At 40.8% G+C, this 15508-nt stretch overlaps 1 protein-coding gene across 1 annotated transcript; it reads right to left on the bottom strand.

The window, feature by feature from the left end:
- Window positions 1-173: 173 nt before the first annotated feature.
- Window positions 174-15508, bottom strand: phyhiplb (phytanoyl-CoA 2-hydroxylase interacting protein-like b). Its single transcript, XM_079362247.1, has 5 exons — window positions 14837-15508; window positions 6603-6799; window positions 5022-5196; window positions 2829-2946; window positions 174-1332 (listed from the first exon to the last, which is right to left on the bottom strand). Exons 1-5 carry the CDS (start codon window positions 14940-14942, stop codon window positions 789-791), a joined length of 1140 nt encoding a protein of 379 aa, XP_079218373.1. The 5' UTR covers window positions 14943-15508; the 3' UTR covers window positions 174-788.

Raw genomic sequence — 15508 nt, 5'->3', positions numbered from 1 at the left:
TTTAACAAGTATTTCACACTTGGCGATCAAAGACTCTCTGTGAACAAACATTTTAGAGGCCGTCGCGTTAGTCCTGTTAAGATTCCACCAGCGGTTTAACTTCTTGTTTTTAATACCTTTGGTTTAAAGAAAGATGACTCTCGCTGCTGCAGCCCTATACCGTTGTAGTACCAGTCTTTGCCACTAGTCAGAGGTAAACAAAAAAACAGTCTGTGTCTACAGTGGAATGACAATAAAACATTTCTATAATGAGAGTCAAAGTGATTGAAAACAATAAAATGCTTGTCCACACAGACTGTGGACTTTCAATCAAGAGCATAGCAATAATAACAAGGCAAAGATCAATAACACAATGAGGGACAGCTTGCTAAATTAACACCAGGAAATTGAATAGAAGTAGCCCATGTTTGTTAGTACAGTTAAAGGGTTCGGTCATTACATCATTGTTTGCTTGCAGAAAGTACAGATTGATTTGTGTTGTTGGTGTCTCAGGTTTAAGATTGCTCAGTTTTATGTGTGTGTTTTTGTTTAACCCTTTTCAGATGAGGAGACAACAGTGCAGGTGTCAAAGTGTGCCCTCCCTCTGTTTTTTTCCTTCCGCTTTTCTTTGGGATGGATGGTTCTTTCGAGTACAGAGCGGTGTCAGAGATATGTTTGAGTGTTCTGCTGCTTCATGCATGTGTTGTTCTGCCTCTTCAGTTCGTGTGGAAATCCTTTCTGTTTGTTTAGAGGTCAGTCACCTCTAGTCCCCCCCCCCCCCCCCCCCCTCCCTTTTACATTCTGTCTTCTTAGCGTCCCACACTGATGTTACAGGTCTTGCAGCTGGGGTCCTTCTTGGCATTTACCGTGGACATACTCATTAGCTGGTGCCCGCTGATCTCTGCCACCGTGCCTGACGCCAGGTCCACTGGCTCCGTGTAGATCACCTCCAAGATGACATCCTGTGCGTGGTGGAACACCAGCCCGCCATCACCTTCTTCTTCCTTCTTGCAGGTAAGGAAACGGTTGTTGGTGATGTCCAGAGCAGGGAGTCTCTGCTTACAGAACTCATCGCCGCTGGAGCCCTTTGGCGCCAGCACCAGAATAACAAAATGGTAGGCTGTATACATGCAGTAGAAGTCTCCAAAGTAAAGGTTGGTGTCGGGGTTAAAGAGTGCGTTGGCTTGCACCTCAAAGCGCTGGCGGCCGTAAGGGGAGTCCTGCGGAGGCTTGCCAGTGTTGAACTCAGTGTTGCAGCTGAAAAAAAGGCCTTCCAGCTTGCCACTGATCGGTGACCCGTGGCTGCCGCTGTTGTCTTTCACCGAGGGAAGCATCCGGTTCTCCTGCGCCTCCCTGGAGATTGGGAAAAATTGGAACAGATTTGCTTTAAACGCATGAATGAATCTACCATTTGTTTTCATCTGTGGTTTTCGAGCTTCCACTGCTAATCAAGGATGTGGTTTTATTTTGTAAATGTAAGAAGGTGACGGCATCACTGTATCAAATTTGTTTTGGATATACTAAACAGTGATAGAGACAGTGAAAGACAGAGAAAACAGATTTATTGTGTGATCAAATTTCCCCATAGACAAACTAAACACTGAATGAAAGACACAGCATCTAGTTTCACTGTTTGTTGAGCTGTAATGACATTGGTTTAGCAATCTAAGTTATGAAATGTCTGTAGTTGTGCAAAATGCTAAAAACATCTTTTACAGACATATTAACAGATTAACATTTAAATCAAAGAATCCTTCTGTTGCAGCTCAATATTTCTTCCACAGAGTAACTCTGAGCTCCCAAGCTCCAATTATGACGAGTAATTATACTGCTATGACTCCAGAGGTTTTGTGTCAGTAATTACTGCTTTGTTGTAGCCATTATGGAGTAATTCAGCATCCACCCCGGGTCAAAGGAGCAGATGCCTAATAATGCACTACTATCAGTACTGTTTCTTTCCACATGATGGTGCAGTTTTACAGCACACTCAGACTCAACGCAGCAAAGGGGAGAAGTCTTATCCACATGACGTCATGCTTCAAAACTCCAGCAGAAGAGCGCTCACAAGCTGTGGCTTTGGTACAGAAACAGAGTGATTTCTGAGGCGTAGAGAATTTCCTCAGAGGGAGAGCAAAGACAAAAGATAAGCGGAGTAGGACTAGACCGAGAAAAAATCCAATAAAGAATCTGGTTGCACAAAAAAAACAAAAAACCCTAGAGATCATCCTTCCCTCCCTCTCCGTTACCCTCTCCTCTGCAGCTTTTGCCTGACATGTGCAATACTTCATATCGATCATTTATTGACAACATGATAAAAGCCTGCACAGTTAAGACCTACTGCTAAATGTTGTTTAAAAAACCCTACATTACCCATAATGCTTAAGAAATGGTGACCATAACATTGTTGTCTTTAGAATTTGTGTTAAAACACATGTTCTGTCTATAACTTGAGAGGAAATGAAATATGCTAGACCTTATGCTATAAGGGTTTTTTTTTTTGGCAATAATTAAAAATTATGATTCAGAATGAACATGGGCTTTGCTGATAACCACAAAACAGGTGAAAAGGATAAGCGTTTTAATTAAATCCAGAAAAAAAAAGCAGATAGTGGTAAAATTATTGACCCTATTTATTTCGACCCAATTCAGTAATAATCTTATCAAACCATTAACACAGAAAAGGACTGTTTTTTTAAACGGCTCTGTTAGATTTAGGGTGCACTGATGATTGATTTAGTGTTAACAGAATGGCAGTGATATTTAACTACAGCCTAATTCAGCGAAGTAGTTGCAGACACCAAAAAAAACAAAAAAACACAGCTTATAGTAATCAGGATATGCTGCCCTACCTGGCGTGGTCAAAGTACTCTTTATTCTGGTTCCTGTAGAAAACAGAGAAAGGCAGCATCCGCCCAGCAATGGCCTCTGCCTTATCCATCAGCTGGTTTAGATGCACTGTGGAATAGTCTGGAAAACAGTCACAACACATACCATCATGGGAATTAATGTGCTTTCATTCTGAGAATCGGAAACCAATGTAATGAGCGGAAACATTATCATCAACAACAGGAGGCTCTGAGTGAACTGCTTAGGATGTAAAATGAACTGTTTATGTTGACTCAGTGGATTCTGAGAATCCTCCATCTTTAACCTCTACACATTCATAGCCTGAAATGACTCAGCATGTAGAAACACTGTATTTTTACATAGTCCTATAATTCAGTCTGCTCTTACTCACCACCACGTTAGCAGGTTTGCCAACTTGGTGTGGGTTTTATACAAAGTATTATAATGAATATGGCTCTATACCTTATTACTTTTCTGTAAAAGCACTTAGACACTGACAGGGAGAATTTGGGGAATTCCCCTGCTCTTTTATGCATCAACACAGGTCCTTTGACAAAAAATGGAAGGAGATTTTTATTTAGATATTTAGTCTTGTGTCACTCTAAAGAGGTCTGCCAACATAAATGGAAAGAAAAGCCTCCCTCTAAGGTCAGACAAATGCACCAAGCAATGGAGATCTGAACACATGCTGACTGTGAATTTTTGTTTTATTTTACTTGAAAATGTAGGACGTTGTTTTCTGTCAGTGTTCAACTTTGTAAAACAAAACAAAAAAAAAGCTACAGTCATGCTTCAGCAGAATATTTTTTACATCACGAATAAAACTGTGTTCTCTACCTTTGTAAAATCACACTTTGTAATTTACAATAAAAAATAAACATATAGGCTCTTGTCTCCCAAATCTGGAGGGAAATTTACCCGCCATCTTCCCTGGCTTTTGGTCTTTTAAAGACAAAAACATGCACTTTTGACAGCATATTATAAAATATAGTTTACTCTTCACCTGTTGGTTCTCCGTTCTTCCATTAAATCTGTTTGTGTTGATTAATGTCATAACTGCCCAGGCCTTTATTCTTTTCAAAAACCTTTTATGCAAACAAGCAGAAAGCCAGGCTGCCACACAGAGCGGGTAATCAAAGTGTTCCTAAGGTCCTATGTTCACACACACACCTTAAGAGATTCAAAAAGGCTATCTTTGTAGTTTAAATTACAAAATGATTGAAGGGAAATTGGTTTTCCAAAGACAGTTGCTGACAGTGCTGAATAGCCATTTAGTAGCTGTCGATATATCAGTGCTTCCTGTCTAGATGACCGTCTTGCTTGTGAATTAAAGAGTTTATGTTTCACAGAGTATAAAATCTGTAGACTAAAAGTTGCAGGTTGGTGATATACACATACTGAGCCGGTGGAAAAGAAGCTGGCAGCACATCAACATTTTTATAGTCTCTTTAATGGGTCATAATCAGAAGATATTTAGCTTCATGATGAATGATGATTAAACTGAACATGTGTGAAATTAGCATTGTAATTGTAATTCTTTATATTAAGGTAGTCTCAGCCTTACAGAGAGCCTTGCAGGATGCGGTTTCTCTGTGAATACATCCAAATACACAACAATGTTAGATGATGATGCTATGATGCTTCGTCAGCCATCTTGGGGATGTTTTACCCTGTGATTTTTAATGCGTCATTTTACCGTCATTACAGAAAATCTTGTGCTGTGAGGGACATCGGAGCTGGCTCTGCTGAAATGTTTTTTCAGATTTTTAGAAGTGCTTGTGTCTAAAGGGTTTTAGACTGTTTCCCTGCCTGTTCTCTCCCTCTCTGCTGCACTCCATCGCCTTCACAACTTATTACCCTCCAGTCTCCTGCCATCATCTCCTCTCCTTCTCCCCTCCCCCACGTTGAGCCTCAAGCCAGCTATGGTGAACTTGTTGACCCCTACACCAGAAGATATACTGTACAGCACCACTCCCCTCCTTCCTTCTTTTCTTAACATCCCTTTCTCCATCCTTCGACTGTGTGTGTTAATTAGCCTTTCTTTAAAATTCTCCCCACACTGGGCTACACCAATAACCTTTTTTTTTACTTCCCTTTCATACCGTAGTAGTAATGGCAAAGATCACAAGGAGTACTGATGTCACACATCCTGAAAATATATGTACTCGAGGCACCGCCTGCTGTGTATTACTCACCAGCAGTGCAGAACTCGATAATCTCGCTCCACTCAGAGATGGTGTAGTCCCCGTCCGTCTGTTTCGATGCAGTCTGCACGGCCACGGTGTACTCTGTGCGGGGGCTCAGGAACCAGTGGCCCCGCACTGTCATGGGCAGGGGCACCGCTTTTGCCACCAGTTTGGTAGGAACATCCTAGAGGTAGTGGAGGAGGACAGAAAAGACTGAGTCAGAAAAATACACTTCACTACCACGTTGGGATTTGCGACCATGTTTAAGGAACCACGCATGCATGCATAGGCTACATTTCCTTTACAGTGAGTGGCAAACTATAATCATCACCTGTGGATGCCCTTTTGTTTATGTACGTACTCTATTCTGTTCAACATTCACCTCCCTCTAGTCCTCAGTGGGCCTTAGCAGCTCATTGATTGGACCAGGAGCCCCTGCCTAGCAACAGAGTCAGCCCAGTAACCCACTGTTGCTAAACACCAAAATCAAAATACAAGCACGAGGTGCCCTGTTATAAGAGTGCAGAACGACAGGAAACACTCAGCCATGGAGCACCCAGGAAGTGCATGTAGGAGGACATGAAGGAGGCTGATGAAACCAGTCTGTAAGATTACCAAAAAAAGATCCCAGGCTGTCCACTGACAGAGTGAAACAATCTCCCTGTTGTTGCAGCAATACCTCTCAGGTGGAGGAGGCCTTGTAAGTGATAATAGCCAATAGAGCTTGGAGTGACAGCTCTTTGAAAAGCAAATAATGAGCCTTTATGCCTCGAGTTTAAAGAGAAAGGTTAAATAGTTTAAAAAAAAATAGTAACTGTACAATTTTTTTTTTTAGGATCACTATTACAATATTACATAATGACTATAGCTATGATGGGACGGATGTCATTCAGTGTATTTTTAACAATTTAAAGAACACAACAAATAGTGCAACATAAGTAAGCAAAAATACTAAGTGGAGTTTTCAGGAAAACCAGTTCTTGTCTTTTAGTACTAAACACTAAAAGACAAGGGGGTTTTCCTGAAACATGCTGCCTTCTGGACGTGTCCTTCTTTCAGTTCATACTTTTTAAAGCGCTGTTTGGGACAAAGTTATCCTCAGGTGACTTACAGTATGTAATCTATATTCCATTAAGTACGCTCATTTAGTTAATGTATAGATTAGACCTCCAGTCTTACGTTGTTAAATAGCTGGGAGGGCTGAGTTAGGATCCGGTTGGCCAGAAATTAAGTTTTGTTTCCCTCTTGGCCAGGAATAGCTTCAGATTATTACAGATTTCATTTATAAGAGGCTTTGACAGGGCAGAATTAAACACTGAACCAAAAAAGATTTCTAATAAAACAAGCTCTTGAAGACTTACTTTTTTATCTGCGCTGATGCATTGCCCACTTTGGTCTACTCAGGTTTAATACGATTTTCTCACAAACGGAATCACACAAACACAAACCTCTCATTTCTGACATTTTTTCTTCTTTATTTATAAAATGCAGCGAATACTATTCAGTGAGAAAACAACAACAGGCCTTTTAGTAACTCATCTCTTCCCGTACTGTCACCTCTGCGTTTATCTGTGCTGATTCTGGTGTTACCTTGTGTTTGAACTTGTTGGAGTTTTTGTTTTCTTTCTTGTTCAGGTCAATGAAGTAGTGTGTGATGCGCTCCTTGCTGCGCGCCTCCATGTCCCAGCAGATCTTGAAGGAGTCGCAGGTGATGTTGCTGATCTTGATGTTCTGGGGAACTGGGAGCTCCTCCATCTCAGAGAGGCTGCCATCCTGGGCTTTACTTCCTGTGAGGTTGGGGAACAATGAACAACTTTAATATAGTCATTGTAAAAAAAGAACATTTTCATTTACTCTAGGGATCATTTAGAAACACAGTTTTTTGGCCAATACATCTCATTTTAATTAAAAACATTGTCATTTTTAACCTTTGCCTTTACTTAACTGTAACAAGATATTACAAACTGATTGTATATTTGAGACTTATAAATCAACAACAGCCATTAAATTTGGCATTTTACTTTATTCAGCCCTCTGATTTATTTTGTCTTTCTCTCTCTCTTATAAGAGTTCCTCTGCAGTTTCTTACAAATTATTCCACTGACAGCACTGACAGCAGTGTATCCACTGTATCACACACACGCTTGCACATGGAACTGGCTTTGTCGCCGACTACAATATTTGTTACCATGGAAACACATCAACCCCCTTATCACGCACACACATACCTGTAGAGAGACACACACACACACACACACACACACACACACACGTACGTATACTTAACTGCTTTTTCTAGAACATAATGCAGCAGTAAATATTTCAAACGCTGCTCATAGAATCTATTTTGTTCTCAAGAGATGGATCTTTTCTCATCAGCAGTAAGAACGGCAGTAAATTCACCCAAACCTGCAACAATAACATGACAAAAATGGATGTATGTCATAGAGCTTCAGCAGTATTTTAAATTGGAGAACAAACTGATTTTTGATATTGACTGTTTTGCCTGAACAAAAGCGCCATTGCAGCATCATCCCACACTAAATATGTTGAGAAATCTTGTGTTTCGCCAAGCTGCGGACACATCATGCATTAGTCGGGTCCCTGTAATCACATGCATAAAGGCGTACGACCCCAAAGTGCGCACTGAGGCCACTGAAAAATGTCAAAACACAGTTGAATGAGGTCTTTGTAGGATTAGGGTGAATATAGACATCGCGTCACGCTCGGAGACGCCCACTTGGCAGAGCAACAATGTATTTTCTGTGCACACTCTGGGGTCCAAACACGAGAGTGAGTAAAACACAAGAACGAAAAGAAGAATTTTCCGAGCAATGCAAAACACCACTGGACTCTGTGAAGGGACAAACAATGGCAGGAGCAGCGGAGCATGGAACATCCATCTCCACTCATCAGCAAAGAGAGGGGGCGACATGAAAGAATAATCCCATAATTGGGCTGTGTGGACTCTCCTGTCTCGCCTCCACACACACACTCCAACAGTGGAACATTTGTAGATTGAATCACTTTAGGAAACTAGAAGGTAATTCACTCAGTGTGTATACTAAACTTGCCTTCCAATTTAACCTACATTGCTTTGTGGCTGACTTGTATTATATGCAGGTTCTTTGCCACAAGACCAGACAGGACCCCCCACTTACTTTTGTAACCCCCTTCTTAATCACAAGAGGCTTATAAGAAAAAAAAAAAATCATCTTAAAGCAAAAAAGAAAGACCCCCTATTGTTGCTTCTGAGGATTAATACTTCATATGACTTCAATGACTTTGAGAAGAACAAAAATATCTTTGGGATGATACTCTTCTAAAATTAAACCAGAGGGTTCACAAAATAGAAATAGGAGATTTGGCTCAGTGGTAGAGTCATCGTCTTATCAACCGGAAGGTCGAGGGTTTGAGCCCCAGCTCCTGCAGCAACATGTCTGATGTGAACTTGGGCAAAACACACGGCATATGAATAAGTATGAATGGGATTCGTTACATCTGATGGTCTCCTTACAAACTGTAGCAACCCATGCCATCAGTGTGTGAATAGGTAGGTGTGACATGCAGCGTAATAGTGCTTTGAGTCATCACAAGACTGAAAAAGTGCTATATTACCTTTCCATTTAACTTTTACTTTGTTGGAGCTGTTTCACAATACTTTGTATAACATTGTTATTTTACATTTGCACATTTATTTATTTTTAAACACATTTTGTTTAAGAACAATATAGTATTAGGTTCGATAACATTTTTAAGTGTTATCATTTACATTTGAAAATCCGTTTATGCTTTAGATAGGAATGGTGGAAACTCAGGTAGGTGAATTTGTCCGCAGATGGAGAAAAACACAAAGACACCACTGTGCCAAGATTGTGAGGGAAAAAAATGGATTCCCCTACATTTACAATTTGTTTGATCCTGTGTATGATCCACTCGTCACAAATCACTGCTACAGTGTAAACTTTACTAAAGTCTTCATATTCACGGGATTCCTGAGTATTTATAAAAACGTATTGATAAAAATGCTAAAGCTGCTTAAGTGCTTTGCTCTGGACACCTTACACTTCTCTGCTTTAATTTGTCAAAACACTTGTCCCTCCTGCTGGTTAAAATGTAAAGCCCAACGTGTTCTCCTTTAAAACCATCTGAGCTGAATGTTTGTCTCAAGCTGAGAGAGTCAAAAAGGAAATAACCAACAGACCGGTCAGAAAACGCTCCACTGAGTCAGCACAGACCAGACTGTGATGTCAGCACTGTGGCGTTCCACCTGATAGTTGACGTTGCTGACCTTTACTGTACGGGGCCTTTTGTCCTTCTCTAACACCTGCTCCAGGTAGATTAAATACAGCCAAAGATCTCTCTTCTAAAACAAGCATTTCCGAAAAATGCTGAGTAATCCAGCAGACAGACAGTCCAAGTGTATATTTCAAATGTCGACATTTTAGAAGAGATTCTAGAAATTATAACCACGAGAGAGACCTCATGAATCTCTTTAGACTTTGATATTGTACAACATGCCAGTTCTTTAATGATTATAGTCTTAATACAGTATGTCACTTATTTTACCCCAAACTTTACCACTTTATCATCAGAAATAACAGTAAGCAATGAACCAAACACAAAAGTGGAAAAACTGGTTAATGAACTTGCTTTTTTGTGCCTAAAGCACAGTGAGTTCCTTTTTCTCCACTGCTTAAACTGTTACAGTCAACAATGAAGCGGGCCCCATGCAGGTCTTTGCCCTCACAGCTTTGTTACTCCTCAGTGCCGAATTAGCTCCTGTTTACTATAATGCTCTCCTAATTAACCTGCAAATGGAGGCATTACACCCACAAAGTGAAGCTTTCCAAATGCAGTCGAATAAAGCAGACACAACACTGTCAAGGCTTCGCAGTCAGGCTAAAAGTGACGTTAACAGGAAAAAAGCTCTGAAGGCAGCGGTTTACGGGGAGAAAATTAAACCACACCACAGTTCATTTAAATTTAGGATTAATTCGACAGCACATTTTACACAAAACTTAAACTTAATTTGCTTTACAGAAGTTTACGAGTTGTTTTACAATATAGACTTATTATTACAACACCTAAAAGTTACATGGCGTCGACTATCGGAATACCAGCATATTATCAAATTATTAATGATGGTAAAATCCATAAATGTATTTGTTGGCTCCAACAGTCTTGCCTCGAGGTAAATGCAATAGCTTTGAGAGAGCCAGTGCTAAACTGTGTTACGAATCCTCGGGGACTCTGAGAGTGCAGGATGAAAGATGGAGGAGTGGTAGCCAAGCAGGATGAAGGTCAGGCGTTAAGGGAGAGAGTTACACCTTTTTGCAAACACAGACAGGGGGCCCAAACCTGACTTAAATGGGGGGGGGGGATAGTGTAGATAGTATACATTTTGTTGAGTCATAATCACTTTTTCCCACAGCCCATTTATCGCTCTGTGTTATGATGTGCAGGCGGTGAAGAGCGTGGGATATTTGCCTCGTGATGAAACATAGCACTGCTACGTGCTATGTACTTAGTGACACCTATTCCACACACTGTAAACACATGTACAGGGGGTGTAAAATGACATATATCAGCATGCTTAAACCAATCACCGTAATAAAGGTCCATATCTGCACGATAGAAAAGCATTAAAATGACCTAGAGCCTTCTGTGTATATGCCCTTTCAAAAAGACCTTATTGGCTGTTGCCCTTTTACTTAGCATTCAGTCAAATGCCACACAGCAATTGATGCAGAAGGATCAATAAAAATCTTGTTAACATGTATACAAAGAACCATGCTAATGGCTCTCTGTGGTAAGATTTGTTCCAGTCACACCTGGCCTCAAATGGTAAATCACTTGCAAGCCTGTTTTAACAGTGAGAGGAAAGTTATTTGATGTCCATTCAGGGTGTTTAATAGGCCTAGCATGATGTAAATGGACTTTCTAGGTGGTGTTAGGTGATGAAAGTGTCCACCATTTAAGGTCATTCAAATGTCCACACATCTTGCTTTGAAAACAAGTCAACTTTTAGTGAAGGTCAGCATCGGAATATCTGTATGCCAATATACTGTTGGCAGGTGTGTAAGGTGAAGAGAAAATTGGCAGATGATATTAGCTGTGATTGTCTCTGACTGCACAAGTGGGCACTTGGTTCAGACAGACAAGCCTCCTACTGTTTAAGTTGCAGTGTTCGCTTTAAAACTGAGCTGTAGACATGAGCAATGCAGCACTCACAAGGTATCGATGCTTTCAAGCCTTTGAAAAATCAAATCTTTTGTTCCCCTCAATGCACAAGCTAGACCGAGACATAGAAAATAAATAATGCTTCTGTGTGTCAGGGGCATGCATTCTGTGCTCCATCTTTAAACGTCAATACTCCCCTGAGCTGCAGACAAAGACCCAGTAAAGATCCTTTAATAACACAATCTGTAGCCATGAAGTTAACTCTGTTTTTACAAAGTTATCCAAAACCAGAATGACTCATCATTTCTCACCTAAATCCCCCAACAACAAATGGCAGGTAAGTCCTTCAACATGTGTATTATTTTCAGTGCAAGTCTGGATTTTTGGCATCAGTCTTTTTTTTTTACAGTCAAACAGGGACAAAGCAAACAGAGAAAATAAGCATGATGCAGTTTTTCAGGGTCAATCTTTACTGCAATACATTTTAAGACTGTTGCCAGCACAGTCATGGCACACAAATGCTCACATTGAATATGGGCCAAATCAAAATGTCAGCTTACTCAGATGTTGTGAATGTCGATTGTGGATAATACGTTTTATCTACATGCTAGCCTTTTTGTGACACAGCACAGTGATGCTTAAGCTAAATGCTAATACAACAGTGACAAAATGCAGATATTTAGCAGACACACTTGCCATGTCAGAAATCCGTTGTCTTCATCTTAGCATACCAACACATGCTATTTAGCAACACTAAAAGGGTTATGCATTATGACTATAATCAAAAGTTAAATTATAACAAAATATTGGAAAAAGGGAATAGAGAGAAAAAGATGACCAAAATCTATCAATTTCTTCCTTAACCTGATTATCTGTAGGCTACAAAAAATCCATGCAATATGATGAAATAGGCCTATGTCAGTCTGCGTAATGGATAGCTGAAAGGACAGACTATTCGTGCCATCCATGGATCCATTTGGTTAGCATAGCTTTTAAGAATGTTTATAAAAATACCTGAAAAACCGCAACTTTGAGGAATTGAGTTTACAAACAGACAACCCACAATCAGTCTCCAATACAATGCCTTATTAATCTGGCAAAAACCTCTTCTTGTGCCATTTCTGAGCTTTACTGCTTTTGCAAGGATTGAAAAGTAAGCCTTTTGTTCAAGTGTTGCAACATGGCATTCCAGGAAAAAAAATTCTATTGCTTGCTAATTTGGCATGCTCTTCATAGAGTGAGCTTTTCTTCTGCTTGACAGTTAGTGGTAATATTACGGCACCTTTAGAGGTTTCCTTTTTTTAATCAATGTATCTACTGTATCTGGCAATCTGTGTCTGTCATTAGCAGGCACAAAATTCCAGACAAAGCTGTCACAGCTAGAGCAGCAGTATTTCCAGCAGAGAGATTTAAGACAAAGTATTTGCTTCATCATGCAACAGCACAAAGGCCTTGCACTGTAAGTAGCATGTGCTTTATTACCCCTCTGTTAATACACATTAACGGCAATATGCAGAGGCTGCAGAGGCTGGTGCAAATTTGGCAACAGTATTCTGTTTCCCCCAGACATACAAACACCAACAGCAGGAACCTTTGATTCACAGTCTGTAATCTTTCCCCGACGCATCATTTCGAGAAAACACTCATTCATGTCACAACCTCATCCCTACACTGCTGCATTAAGGCTGTTACATCCCCTTTAACACAGGGGACACAGAAACAACTTGTATCTCACCACCTCTTTGTGTATTGAAATGCTCAAACAGTCCTCACAGTGTGTGTGAGAGAGAGCTTGTTCCCACAGACATCAGGATGCTGCATGCATTCCCATTTGCTGGGTCAGCATAGGCGCGTAAGACTCTCATGCTGACAATTAAATATTAATGGAGATGGGAGTTAAAATTAGAAGGCTATGTGGTACGGAAATGAACACCGTCCTTGGAAGAACTTGCATAACAATAGAATTTCCGAGAAAGTAAAAAAAAAAAAAAAAAAGAAAAAAAAAAGTGTAGTAAGATGCATGGGGTTTGGCAAAAACATTCTGAATATGAAAGTATGCTCGGATGTCATAAATGATGAATAAATATCAACAATACACTCTCCAAAGTTCTTATTTTAAAGGACAAATATTACACACATAGATTAAACTATGAAGATGATCATTTGAGTGTTTCTATCTTGTGCTTAAGTTATCCTACGCCAGCCATTTGTTCCTCAGAATCTGCACAAAGGTGGACATTGTAACTGTATTGCTCCATAAACAGAGTATGTGGGTGTCTCAAGGACACAGAAGAACTATTTACACTGGTTTAACTACTTCTTGATGAACAGTGAAGTGGCTGCTGTGCTGCAAAGATCAGGCTTATCAAACGACAAGCTTTCCAGCACACCAACAGAAGAGGAAGCACAGGTTCCATTAGAGAAAGACCAACCCCAGCCGATACACCCATTATTAAAATTACAGCTTTAGAAACAGGCCAGCAGAGCACTAAGAGGATATAAACTGTGTCCTGCTGTATCACATTATAAGGGACAGCAGCATTGATAAATGAAAATGAGGCAGAGTGCTACAATGGCTGCAACGTGATAACATGTATATGGTCCTTTGGGGCCTCAATGAAGACACACGGTTGATTTAGGAGTCAAACCACAGAGAAAATGTGTGGGAAAAAATCTAATTAAATCCATATATGAAAAGGTGTGCACCCATGTTATTGCTATCGATGTGGATTTATCTAAAATCTTAATTAAAAAGGAACTGTGGAAATGCACCTGACCTTAGACTAGAAACTGATTGTGTGTAAGGAAGGGCACTGATGGGTGTGTAAATCTTGCACACACGTGGGTGCAGCCATGTTTGAGCCTCTCATTCTCTCCTGATGATGACTTGCTTTTTTTCCCTCCCCACCATGAAATTCGCATCAGAGTGAATCCTTCACAAGAAAAACCTGCTTATCCCTTTTGACATTTCAAAATGAGCTACTCACATGGCATTTATTGTTTGACCCAGGGAACTTTTGAATTCTTTGAAGCCAATCACAGACTAGCATGGATGCAGCAGCATGACTTGATGAATTGAAAATGTATAGGGGAAGAGTTTTCTCCGAGTCTTGGATTGGATGTAAGGTCAAAAACTTGTTTTATTTATACAAACACTCAGGATGTTATGCACTTTGTGCAAATAAATTGATCAAGGAAACTCCCTTAGAAAAAGGAGCGTGGCAGCGCTAATAGGCGGGGTGGCTCCCTGTCTCTGTCCATTTTCTGTAGTGCTGAAACACAGTAGTTCAGTTAATAAATCTTGTTTCATTGCTTTTGCATTTTTAGTTTGCAGGAACAAACATTTGGTTCATGCAGAGAAGGCTCAGTTATAACTGAACTAAACCTCGTTGCCTCTGTGAAGACACTTAAATATTCCACACACGCACGAGCGCACCATCCATCCACTTATCGACCAAAGGAACCGGCAGAGCGAGTCCCTATTTCCTTCAAACACCCAACACAGCATGCAGCTAAATCCGATGACAAACCCGACAGTGTGCGTTGCATTAGATGTTAAATTCACATTGGTGCATTGTGCAAAAAATATTATGCGCAAATGTCTAAATGTCCCACTCAGAAGCAGACAAACCTCTCCTTACCATCTCGTTCACATAACTGTATGGCGTCCAAGCTGAGGTCCTTGATCATGCCCTCGCAGGGACTTAATGGACTGGTAATGTTGTGCGCCAAGCCTGGTACCTCCATCTCTGCAGAAAAGTCTAGATGATGCTCCTGGTTGTAACGCTGTCACTGGTTAAATATCGTCCTCGGGGTTTGCGCAAAGGCAGGCTTTACGTCCTTCTTGTCAAGTAAGGAAGGAGGAAAGAAAGAAGAAGAGAGACCTGTTTCTAGTCAGTCAGTCAGCCCCCCTGTTCGGTCCGCCGCTCACAGCTCTCCTCTCCTCTCTATCTCCTGGGTGGTGCGGCTAGTGGCGCGTCAGCGGAATCGTCACTGGCGCGAACAGCACAGCGAGTCGCCACTTTAGGTTTGCAACGTGATGCATTCTGCAGAGATGCGTAGAAATGTACCGACGCTAGAGATAGCAGTCAGTGCTTTTATCTTATTTCGTGCGCCTCTGTGCCTTTAGAGCCACAAGTGTGTGCGCGCTTCTGTGTGTATATGCGCCCTGTGTACGATATTCAGCCGCGGGACGCTTGAACATGAATGTTTCATCGGATTAGTGCAGAGACGTTCAGCAAATTCAATGGCTTCTTATGTAATCAGATTAGACCGGTGTTCCCCCTCCGGTAAAGGTCTCCTTTTAAACAGTC

The sequence above is a fragment of the Symphodus melops genome (assembly GCF_947650265.1).
Source record: "Symphodus melops genome assembly, chromosome: 15".
NCBI classification, from domain to species: Eukaryota; Metazoa; Chordata; class Actinopteri; order Labriformes; family Labridae; genus Symphodus; species Symphodus melops.
This window is presented reverse-complemented; position numbering and strand designations above follow the sequence as displayed.